The 12,832-nt window shown below is 38.4% G+C and overlaps 1 protein-coding gene across 1 annotated transcript; it reads left to right on the forward strand.

Annotated features, from left to right (window-relative positions):
* The first annotated feature begins 846 nt into the window (after window positions 1-846).
* HRH3 (histamine receptor H3) lies at window positions 847-12,246 on the forward strand. The gene is made up of 3 exons (XM_072413711.1): window positions 847-1,362; window positions 4,843-5,009; window positions 10,630-12,246. Exons 1-3 carry the CDS (start codon window positions 1,119-1,121, stop codon window positions 11,527-11,529), a joined length of 1,311 nt encoding a protein of 436 aa, XP_072269812.1. The 5' UTR covers window positions 847-1,118; the 3' UTR covers window positions 11,530-12,246.
* Window positions 12,247-12,832: the final 586 nt, after the last annotated feature.

Consider the following 12,832-nt stretch of genomic DNA (forward strand, 5'->3'; position numbering starts at 1 on the left):
TTCGGACAGAAAGGCCCACAAACAAACAGCAACTGAAAGCCGCTGCAGTAAAGGCCTGGCAGAGCAATAAAAAGGAGGAAACCCGGCATCTGGTGATGTCCATGAGTTCAAGACTACAGGCTGCCATTGCCAGCAGAGGGTTTTCAACCAAGTATTAGAAATGAACATTTTATTCTCAGCTTTTTACTTTGAGCCCCTGAAATAAAGTGATTATGTAAAAAAAAAAAGGATTAGTTCCTCACATTTTTATGGAATCTTTTTGTTCAACCCACTGAATTAAAGCTGAAAGTCTGCAGTTCAACTGCATCTAAGTTGTTTCATTTAAAATTATTTGTGGTAATGTACAGAACCAAAATTAGAAAAAAGTTGTCTCTGTCCAAATATTTATCGACCTAACTGTATATTACAATGCATTTTAAACACAATACCTGCACTACACTGCAATATATGAAAAATCTGTAGAAATACAATAAACATATTGACAATGGCTCTGGTAATAATGAACACGGCATTTGTATTTAAATGTTCTACCAACACAGAACCATTCACCTGTTTGGTGCATGCATTTCCACTAAACGGCCCCCATAAGCAGTGGCAGATCCTGCTACATTGTTCAGCAAGGACTGAGTTAAATAGATTCTTTTTCAAAGCTGATTTCCAGCTGATTGTGTCTGATATTTATAACCAAGCTCCTCTCTCTAGCTCTCAGAGAGGTTGTGGAGTGTGTGAATTGTGTGAGGTTCTTTGGCTGGAGGTGGGAGGGAGAGCAAGGAAAGGAGGGAGGTTCAGTCCTACAAGAGAGATGTGGGGAGGAGGTATCTCTTCATTACTGGAGTGGGGCAGAGATTCAGGTGGTAAAAGAAGCAGATGGGCTCAGACAGATAATAACTAACCACTCAGACAGCACTAGAAACAAGAGCTGGGCTCTTCTGCATAGACCAAAGTTGTTGATTTGGAAAGGACCATAAGAAGACAAATGCCTTTGGATATTCAATTAAGTCCACCTCAAGACAACCAGGTTCAGTTTCACAATAAGGAGCAAAGGATGGCCAATTTATTGACCTTATCAATGGTTACTATGCTTTCTACCTAGAGATTATTAAAGCTGTGGTGCTGAAATGGCCAGCACCCAGCAAACTTGGCATCATAATGACTCCTGGAAGGGCAATGGTGGAGGACCTGACTTTCCGGGCAATGCTGAATTCTACTGGACTGTCCTCTTGGCTGTACTCATGGGGATCTTAATAGTCACCACGGTGCTGGGAAATGCTTTGGTTATGCTGGCTTTCATAGTAGACTCCAGCCTTAGGACTCAGAACAACTACTTCTTGCTCAATCTGGCCATTTCTGACTTTCTAGTAGGTAATGTATCAATCTATTTTTCTATTGTTTATGACATTTTGTTCATGTTTATTAAGCCAGCAGTATGTAATTTCTTCCTCTGCTTCAACAAAAAATGGAAACAGTCTCCTCTCAATGAAATTGTCCAGCTACAGAACTGTTTATGCAAAAGCCAATTAACCAAGCAATATGTTTTCTGATTGTGAAAAGAGATTTAAACATCTAAAGTTAAATCCAAATCTCGGGAAAAGGTTCTGATTTTTCTATAATATGCATGAAAATTACTGTAGGTTTCACATGAACAGAAAATATATTCATGTTGGATGGCTAGATAGATTTAAATGTAGGCTTATTAAACTCTCTTCAATTTGCCAATTAATTCAGATTTAATTGACCTGACAGGAGAAGGTTAGTTGCTGAATTACTGAACTTTGCGTATGAGCTCTGCTCCTTATACTGCCTCATTAAAAATGCCAGCCACATTGTACACATTTAATTGTCATTTAATTCCTATAAAAACTCAAGAATATCAGACATATGAATTATTCCCTACACTAAATATGAAGAGCTTTTTCTTACCCTCAAATAGAAATGAAGTACAACTGCTGCTGCCTTCAATGGGCTGCATTGCCAGGAAAAAACCCAGCACAGCCTAAACGTGGCAGCCTAACATCATCTCCTCAATGCTAACCAAGCATCGGTAAAGGAACCGGGTGGGTAGTAACCTGCTGGTCAGCCACTGGGGCAAAATTAAGGAACTCTTTAAATATCAAAGTTTCAATAAGACCAATCAAGATTACAAAAACTTCTCTGTAAAAGAAATAGGACATTAATATGCATAGGGTGGCAGGAGATGAACCAACCCACACAAGAGATTGCAAGCTCTTTAGCCTAAGCACTACATAAGTTGTTTTAAAGAACCGTATCTCAAATGGTTTTTCTATTTGACATGAACATTGATTTCTGAATCTCCTTTGAGGAACTTGTAATGGAGATAATTTAGTAAGTATAACACAATTTCCTCTGCAATTTATAATGATTGTGATCTTTTACAGATGCACAGCCTTCCTAACAGACTGATTTTTCTGTAGAAAATATAGAGAAGTATACAGATTATATTGCTTGTGGTTTATTTCTTACAAATCATTTCTGGCAGGGTTATTACCAGTCTCTGGCTATACTTGTCCATGAAAATGTTTATCCTATAAGGTTTGTAAAAAAAAATATATGTGATGCAGGATAAGTAAGTGTGCTGTACACAGCTCCTAATGTAAATATCGGTGTTAAAGGTTTAATAATTTTTTCTTTGGAGGGGGGCGGGGGGGGGGCTATACATTGACCAATGAGTTACACAAAACAACACCCATTGAGAAAGCTGCCCACCTTTGCTTGAGTCATATCTCATTAGGACAAGTGGTGATCTTTCTTTGCAAATGATCCAATATACACATTTGGTGGTTTCAGTGGTTTGTTTTCTTTTACATGCAATAAGAAGTTATTGCTTATTAATTCTCTACCTATATACAATCTATGATTAAGCCATCCTGGGTGGTCCAAATTTTCTGAAACATTTTTCAGCCCTGCAATTATTAGACTGACCATGGCAACCCCCTACCACAAGTACTATCACTATAAATTCTTCTACGAATGATAGACAGTACTATTCGTTGTTTAACCAGTCACATCTGACTACTGGTCAGGTAGATGAACTCCTGGCATATAAAAGATGCCAGGATACGGGAGCTATTAATTTCCATTTGTCCATTCTGTTCTAAGATGTACACAGCTTTGCCACAGAGCACAGCACTACATGGTAATGAATGGGCATGATGGTGCAGTTAGGTAGCACTTACAAGTCTTGTTCCTCCTCCCTCCTGTAGCTGGACAGTGAAAGAAGAAGCAGCAGACTGATGAGTTCAACTCTCTGTTGCTCTTCTCTCCTATCAGCTTATCTCTCACATTCTCATTGCTTCTTCTCCCACTTCTAGTCTGCGCTCTTCTATAGATAGATTGCAAGAACTGGAATCAAAATAAAGTTAGGTACCCCAAAAAATCCTTGTGTCCTTGAGATAAGGAATGGCTAAATATTGGTTGAGGCACATTCCAAGCTATCACCTCCTATACATGGGCAGATTACATACTGTGCTAGAACTGGCCAATCAACCAAAAACGAATGATTTGGTAATACCTAGCGGAATTGCAGCTCCCTCAATCCACAATGTTCTGATCAAATGGAGCAAAAATGAAATGATCACATAGTTAAAATGTAAGAAAACTGGATTGTAAAAAGAGATTGGATAGGGCTGGTCTGCATAACAATCTGCTCATTTGTTTTCAGTATATTCAATCAGTTTTACAAATAAATTCTTCATGACTACTTTGAAAATCCACCTATCCAGATAATACCATCCAAAGCAGTAATATAAATTTAGTGATCACATAATTTGTATTATTATAGTTTTATTCTAAAGTCATTTTTGCTTTAACCTTTACATTTTGTACATACTTTCTCTTCAATAGTTTCCTCTTGTGTTAAATTTTAGGTTTACAAATTACACACTGGAAGACGTTCTCAGGGGTTTAGTGTATGATTTGGGCCTGATTTATTAAAGCGCCTCAGGACTGGAGAAGATTGTCATTGGAGAACCTGCATGATCTAACAAACCTAGAATGTATTTCTTAAAAATCATTTGCTATTAGCTGTCAAATATTTTTAATCCTGGACCAGATTCATTCCAGGTTTGCTTGATCACCCAGGTTGTCCCAATAAAGTCTTCTCCAGTCTTGGAAAGCTTTGATAAATCAGGCCCATTGTTTCAATAATTCAGGTAATACATAGAAAAGAGCAGTATATTGCAACCTTGGTTTACCACTTTAGTGTCATTCAGCCAGCTTTTTATATAGTGTAATGGTAAAAACAGCAGTGCTGAGGTCATCTCGCCAGCATTGCTCTGTTAATTTAATTGCTGAGAGTAAAGGACCACCCCCAAAGAATACCTTAAAGTGGAACTGAACCCCACTACCCCACCTGTGTCTGGTACATTGGAAGGAATGGCCATCTTCTTCCTTCCTCTCTTCCTAGATGCAATCTTCGGCCAACTTGATTGGCCAGGTTGGGACAACCCAATTCCCACGCTGGACTGTTATAGTTCATTCAGTCCCAGCAACCACACGGGAAACTAGGATTGCCAGGTATACTGGTAACTAAAGATTGCAACATACATGTGCAGCTCAGCACCTAGGCGGATAGAATGCTTTTTGGGAAAAGGACTTTGCCTGCCCCTTATTGCAATAAAGCCTGCCTGATCATAGCAGAACTTTAGTTTTGTGTAGGTGTGCAGCCTGAAGTCTCCTGAAAAAAGTAAGGAGGTAAATAATTAAAACAAAAGGGTTTGAGGGTTGGGAGCTCCTGGAGGTCACAGTTGGGCTTTATTATATTGTGCAGGAAAACTGAAATTTCTGTAATTAGTTTTAAATCTGTATTTCTTTTGCTTCTTGCAGGGGCCCTGTGCATCCCCCTCTATGTCCCCTATGTCATCACTGGCCGATGGAGCTTCGGCAGAAGTGTCTGCAAACTGTGGCTTGTATTGGACTACTTATTGTGTACCTCCTCAGTTTTTAACATCGTCCTGATCAGCTATGACAGGTTCATCTCAGTAACCAGAGCGGTGAGTATTTGAAGCCTCAGTAATGAAGCAGTTAAATATGGCTGCAAAAACCTGCCAGCTTCTGATGATGCAAATAAAAGCATTTTAATGCAAATGGCCCTGACGGGATTGTGCCATACAATGCAGTATGTATAGATAATGCAGCATTTAGAATAATATATGCATTCTGGTCTCAGATTAGCTCCTTTACGCTGGGAGCATTGTCACACTCCATTTCATTGCCAAAGCTGTATTCCAATAACCGCACAATAATGATAATAACTCAATAAAATATAATACACTTTCATTCTGTATTTGTGTCATTTAATTTGTGCAAATAAAGTGCAATTTAAAGCTTGCACATTACATGAGCTTGCAGCTTTAGTTTAGGATTAAAACATAATATGATTGATGTAAAAATCACCATAGGGTATATTGGAGGTCAAAGATAAGGTCAAGGATTCTGAAGTATAAGATGGTGATATATAAAGCGGCATTTTAGCTTTATACTGCAAGCCTGCCTCCCCGTTACACTGCTGGAGCCCCTTGATGACATTATGCTAATAGTGATTTTCTGGAAGTCTAGGGTTAAGAAAACTGCTTACAGGCAAAAACAAATCTGAAACCCTGTGAGTCGCCAAGCACTGCATTGCAGCTTTAATTACACTAACACTATGGCTGCTCTGTGCCCTAAATCTGCACATAAATGTGCTGGGACTGCAAATCTCAAATTCAAAGATTTGCATTGAACCCATGTTAGTGGCGAACCTGAAGCTCTCCCCCTCTAATGAGCCCATTCATGTACTCCCCCACTCATCATCCTTCACTTATATACTGCTACTTACCTTGAGCTTCAAACTGGGTTTATACCACTTGAATGGCATTTATCACAACGTGTACTAAATGCACTTGAGTTGATGTGCATTGATATGTTTTTTTTAATGTGTTGCATTGATCTTTTTTTTTTAACAGCAGAAGCCAAAATGATTTATTGTATACACAGTGTTTAAATGCAGCATGTTTTATTTTGTCGGCACACACCAAAGCACTATAGCTCTGAACTAAACCTTTGGCAAATGATATATTTTGGCGTTAGGCCATGTGGTATAAATAGGCCCAGGGGGCTGAACTTTTACATTCTTAAATACCGGGGCTTCTAAAATGTAATTATTGCAATAAACAAAAATATACAGATTGATCATTCTAGTGTTTATATGTGCCTTAGGTTAATAATGCTGCATTCATGTGAAACAAGCTCAGGGCCGAGGAGGCACCAAGCACTGCACTATGGGATAGGGCAGGGAGTGTGCACATTTGCCCCATATAAATAGCAGATAGTATTATGAAGCATTATAGTTGGCCTGCTATTTACTTGCAGAATTATTTTGTGTTCACTTCCAAGTTCACCTTTCTGTGGGTGTTACTAGTTTGTAATTGCAATTACCATAGGCCCAATACACAACCTTCAAGTGAGGGGATGCAATCACTCCTGCATCTTAGGATGCTTCTGATAACGCTGCCCTTCACATTAACCTTCCCAGTACTGTGACTCTTCTCATCCCTTAAACTGTCAATCACTGTAGGGAAACACCAGCCTGTAAACATCAACCTGCCTTTCTGAGGACAAGTACAAGAGGTACCTTGAAACTGCTTTTGCTTTAATCCTGCATGGATTGGAGAATTAGAGATTTTGCAAGACTCTTGCATTTCACAGTGCTATTAAATTCTCCCTTGTCCTTGCAAACACAAGTAGAAAATAGAGCTATAACCTGCTAGGTGTGGGGATATTCCCCCATTAGCAGACTGGCAAGGGAGTTTGGTTAAATAGTAGCACTGCATAACCCCACTGGGAAGTAGTGAGGCCACCTACCTGACCGTAAAGTCTGCAGGGTGACTGGAAGTTTAGTAACTGCAATATGCAAAATTTGTTTCACACTTGGCTTGTATGATATGATAATTGTAATATGACTTTGCCTTACAATCAAAGCACACAAGTGTACCATGATTAGGAAAGAATGCTTGTAGCAAAGTCAGAACAGTTTGGAAGCCACATTTACAACTGTTCAGTGTTCTGGGCATAGAGTTTTGACTCTGTAGAGAATTAGATGGAGACACTTGTAAAAAGCTATCTGTTCTCAAGGGAGGAGGGTTGTAGGTCAAAGCCAGGAAGTGTAGCGATCATGCGGGTAATCCTCACTGTCTTGGGAATTCTTATTGGATTTCTACACATCAAATGAGCAGCCCAGTGTGGCCAGCTGACTGCAATAATTACCCCAGCAGACATGTTACAAGCCCCTTTAATGTAAAACCACTGCTCTTCTTCTACCAAATACAGATGAGGTAGGAGACAGCAACAAATTACACAATAGACAAAACATTATTAAAGAGATTTACCAATAATATAATAACGTTGACTTCCAATCAATATATTAAAATAAGCAAGTCGAACAAACTGGTGGTGAACTTCCAGAAACAAACCACAATGTTTTTGCAAATTCTATTAAATTTCTTTTGTATTTATTGTTTTTATCCCAATCAATTTTTGTGTTTATTTATCTCTTTCTCTGTTAAATTGTTTTTTTTTTTTTTAATTTTAAGTGTAATTTTACAATTTTAAAGGAAAAAGTTTACTTTACCAGTGTTGTTTAAGTATACATGTGCAAGAGTCCAGGTCAACGCTGAACTCTAGGTAGACATAGAAGAAACAAAATGATTGCAGTTCTTTAATAATTCATCATTAAAGGTATATTTTTCATTAGAACCAGCATTACCTGAATTTAATCTAATATCATTGTTTGAAGTCTCTGTACTGCAGGGCTCAAGCTAGGGGAAGGAGAAACAGCACAAGAAGTAGTGGGCTGATAAAGACCATGTTGATAGGGAGAGAACCAGAGTGATAGGGATGAGTGTAGCAATGTACTGCTTTCCTTTCATGGTCCAGTAAAGGGCTGTGGAAAAGCACATGACAGCCTGGGCTTAAAGGAAGTGATCTGAATGATGATGGCTGTCATTCAGTCTGAAAGATCAGGGACATCTTGTACTGTGTTTTACAGCTCTTAAAACAGACAGCATTTTTTACATTTACATTTTCACAACCCTTTTATATAAAGCAAAAAAATGTGTTTTATCCCAGGAGGCTTTGGGCTGCTTCCTCTGTGCATGCTCAATCTCAGGCATGTGCAATAGGGGCTTTTCCAGCAATATAAATTTTACATATACAGGAGAAAATGTCACCTGATCTGGCACCTGCACAGTGTGAGTTTGGGAGACGTATGCAGAAGCCAAAAGATGAAGGAAAAAGATGGCAGCAGGAAAGAAGAAAGAATTTAGGACGGCACGGGACGAAATCGTGGGGGGGGGGATCAATGGCTTTGCATGGGTAAAAGCAAGTGTCATTTTACTTTAAAAGTTAAATCAAGGTAAATATTTATGCAAAACCTTTTTTGTTATTTTAATGGGTTGCTATTTTTTATTTTTAAGTGCCTGCAAATATTCTTGTCATGCTTGTTACTGATTTAAAAACTTTAACTATGTATAGCTTTTGATCAAATAATATGTACGTGGGGGGCTGTCAAATTTTCTCATCACATACTTCCAGCTTAGTGGTGCTGAAAATCAGTTGTTCTTTGCTGATCCCATTATCTTATTGCAAACATACCAAATAATGTCTGCTTGACTAGAAAAAAACAGACACTTTGCAGCTTTTAATCTCAACCTTCTTAACATGGGGGAATCGTCCTTGAAATAATGTTCTTGTCTTAGGGAAGCTTCTGCTATATATATATATATATATATATATATATATATATATATACACTCTACTAAATTGTTATACTATATATACTATACAATTTTCATGGCTCATGGTACATTAGCTTGGTGGTCAGTAGAAGAATGCCTTATACATTGCTGGCAAATGGGAAGAATGTCACCCTTAGAGATAGCCAAAAAGATCATTGGTGTCAGGTAAACTGACCCAAGGGGAACAAACTTCTCATTGCTCAAGGTACCCCTAGCAACCTCTGGGATCCAGTGGAATGGTTGGGAAACTATGCACTAATCACTTAGAAAATTATTTTTTAATTCACCATATAAAATTTTCAAGTGTTACCAGGCGATTTTGCCACATGCTCTTTATATGTACTGTGTCAACAATAAAAGGTTCAGTAATATTTATTCATTGTTGCTATGTTGCTATTGTATCCCTGTTTATTTTTAAAAGAAAAGAGGTAAAATGTACAAAAATGGAGTTTTGAATTAAAAAATATTTCCAGTTCAGACTTTTACCTATTTTCTTGCAAAGGTAGAGCAATCAATACGCAGTTCAGCACTGGACAACCTGTCATATGTTGTGCTTGTATTTCTTCTTTTTTTTTTTTTTGCATCACAATGGGTGAGAAATACAACAAAGGTGATCATATCTCTTAGATGTCAGCTCAACAACAGGTGGCACAGCACAGGCACAAGCCAGCTATGGGGACAAATCCATCCACAAAGCTTTGTACATAAACATGAATATTCTGCTTGTTGTGTGAAAGCTATGGAGCAAGGAAAAATTAAACAAGAGGCATCTTCAGCACTGTCTTATCTTTGGGGAATCAATAGCAATCGGACAATTTTTTTTCAAACCTGTCCGATCGATGTTTCCTCATAGATCGGTTGGTGAGGAGCATCAGCGGGTACAACAGACATGAAATATTCGCCAGGTCTGATTACTTATTTTTATGATTATTTAGGAATGTTGTTATGAATGCTCAAAAATGTTTTGAAGACAGGAGTTTCAGATTTTGTCCATAGCATGAAGTTAAGTCTCCAAAGAAGATTTAAGGTTTTTACCCTACTTAATTTCAGCTCAGTTACCTAAGTTGTTTGTAAAACTACGTACACACGTCCAATGGTTCTCGCCCAATAATCGGGGCGTGTATACAGCGCCCATCATCCATCGTCCGAACGACCATCCTGGCGGATCCACGGACGACGAACAATACTAATGCAAGGGAAGGAGGAGAGCGCGCAGCGGGGTGTCACCGTTCTCCCCCTCCCCTCTCCATACAGCACAACAATGCTGTATGTACAGCACTCTTTCATGCATCCTGCAGTCCTTAGTTGTTGAAAAGGATCTTTCACGAAAATTGCACATGAGTATAATTTCAATAATTGCACGCGGGTATGCAGCTTAAGAGTTGTGGGCCTTTAAACATAAATTAAACATAAAGCTTGCAGGAACGGATACATCCACAGCCATGTCTTAAGTCCTAGGCACTTAGTCACATGATATTTCCTAAACGATAACAGAATTCAGATTGGCCAATCCCTACTTTCAGAAAGTAAATACATGACTAAATTTCAGTACTTTAACACGTTTTCTTCAGTGAAACAAGCCTGGAGCTGTTTTCATGAACATTACATTAATTTACTGTTATTTGTAGGTATCCATTCCTAGCAGCTTGAGAACATTGAAGAAGAGTGGCTCCATTTTAGCACAATTTTACATTAACTGTTTACTGGAGAGCCATCTATGTGATTTATGGTTTCTGAAGAACAACTTTCTGCAAGGACATCACCTGTTAACTTTTGTATGTGTATGCTTATTCCTATTTATACTTTATATGCATACTAACAATAATTTTTTTCCTCCTAGGTGAGCTACAGGGCTCAGCAAACTAACAGCAAACACGCAGTCCTAAAGATGTCTATGGTTTGGCTACTAGCCTTCCTCCTATATGGACCTGCCATCATTACCTGGGAATACATTGCTGGCAAGTCCATCATACCGGATGGAGAGTGCTTTGCTGAATTCTTTTACAACTGGTACTTCCTGATCACAGCTTCCACCATAGAATTCTTCACTCCTTTCATAAGTGTAACCTTCTTTAATGTGTCTATCTATCTGAACATCCGGAAGAGGACAAGAACCAGGCTGGACCTTTTGCAAGAGCCCTACAGCCAGACAACCACAGATAATGCAAAGCCAGCAACAGAAAAAGCCAAAACTAGTTCTCTGAAATGTTGGAAAGTGACCAATAAAGCATTTAAAAAGGTGCGATCTGATGGTGAGGCCTACAAGTCAACAGAGGCAGAAATACTGGAAAGGGTCAAGGGAGTTAAGAGGGCCTCCTTAAATGGGAATACACTGACTGTTTTAAGTAAAACAAGAAGTACTAGAAGAAGCTTTACAGAGTCAGTGTCCACCCCGTCCCTAGAGAAACGCATGAGGATGGTCTCCCAAGGAATTGCCCAGCGTTTTCGATTGTCAAGGGACAAAAAAGTAGCAAAGTCGTTAGCTGTCATTGTTTGTGTATTTGGAATATGTTGGGCACCTTACACCTTACTAATGATCATTCGGGCAGCATGCAGAGGACACTGTGTTCCAGAGTACTGGTATGAGGCTTCCTTTTGGCTCTTGTGGGTTAATTCAGCTGTCAATCCTGTTTTGTATCCTCTCTGCCATTACAGCTTTAAAAGGGCATTCAAAAAGATTTTGTGTCCACAAAAGCTTAAAATCAAACCACACAGTAAATTTCATCTCTGTTGGAAATGAGTGATTTTCAAATATCAGAAAAGCTTTGCTTGGAATCAAAGATATAACAAAAAAAAAAAATCAACAATGCAAAAATGCTGGAGGTTAGAAATCTGGTTCCTTGGGATCTGGAAGATCATTGGGCAAAATAGTCAGTCATTATTCCTAAGGAAATCAAACATTTAAAGTGGAGTTCTCTTACAAAGTTGTGGATTCCGGTCCCTTTACTAGTAATGTCTTGTTCTACAGTTACTTCTAGTGGTGTCACTGTACTCTAAATACTGACGTTTACAGCCTCAACTACACCTAGACACGTCATTTATGTTCCATCTATGGAAATCATTTAAATATTGAATAAAAAATGCTTAAAGTGTGTGTACTTAGAATCTTTATAGATCAGATCCCTTTACTGCTGACTGGTTCCTCAATGTGCCTTCAGTTACAATGCTTTATTTTTATTCACTGGATATCTAAAGTTTCCTTTAGTACATTTTTTACAATGCAAGCATTGTATGATAATTTAAACTAAGCATATGGTGAAAACAACATTCCAACAGATTCACAAATGTCGGCTGTTCAATATAGATTATGATTTTGATAATTCCTGTAATAATCAAGCTTAGCCTCACCTATTATGCCCCTTGAGCCTTATTGGTTGTCTAATTTGGTAGGTAACCTCCTTGATTAACAGAGAGAGGTAAGGCCATGTTCAACAAAAGAATTGGGATTCACAAATAAATTAAGCTGCATGTATATTTTTTTTTTTGGAGCCAATGGACATTTAGACATCTGGGATTTGCTTTACAGTGAAGAAGATATATTTTAAAAAATACTGGTATATAGCATTTATCATGGCAGGTGACAATAATGGACCGTGCCTGTGTAATGTGCGTTACAACTGCCACTTTTGTTCTCCAATGGATGCCTGTTTGATAATGTAGGATGAGCTCAGAAGGGAAAAAGCAGTATCACCCTAAATTTATGAATTATTTTAACAAGGACACTGATGGAAAGAACACCAGGTTCTGTTTTCTAAGAATGACTGTACTTTTAAATAAATCAGATTTGCCCCATCCCCTTCCACAGTTTTATACTCATTGAAATTTGATGTATTGCATTACCCATTAGTTCTAATTCCAGTCCTGCAGTAGATGTACCTGCACATCTACACCCATTGACTTTAATAGTACGTTCTCCACTCATCTCAAGACACAAATTCATAGAAGGCCAAGGGCAGCAGTGCAGAGGTGCATTTACTGCGATGCTGGAATGACAACAGGGATTTAAGATGGTCATTAGGTCTCAGTAAATATGGATCGGTGGA

Source organism: Pyxicephalus adspersus, chromosome 6, assembly GCF_032062135.1.
Source record: "Pyxicephalus adspersus chromosome 6, UCB_Pads_2.0, whole genome shotgun sequence".
Taxonomy (NCBI): Eukaryota; Metazoa; Chordata; class Amphibia; order Anura; family Pyxicephalidae; genus Pyxicephalus; species Pyxicephalus adspersus.

What these genes read in the sequence shown, in the direction of transcription:
- HRH3 (XM_072413711.1), top strand. Translation starts at nt 1,119, where the DNA reads ATGGCCAGCACCCAGCAAACTTGGCATCATAATGACTCCTGGAAGGGC. An exon ending in CATTTCTGACTTTCTAGTAG is followed by an intron (nt 1,363 to 4,842) that starts GTAATGTATCAA and finishes TGCTTCTTGCAG; the next exon opens with GGGCCCTGTGCATCCCCCTC. An exon ending in TCATCTCAGTAACCAGAGCG is followed by an intron (nt 5,010 to 10,629) that starts GTGAGTATTTGA and finishes TTTTCCTCCTAG; the next exon opens with GTGAGCTACAGGGCTCAGCA.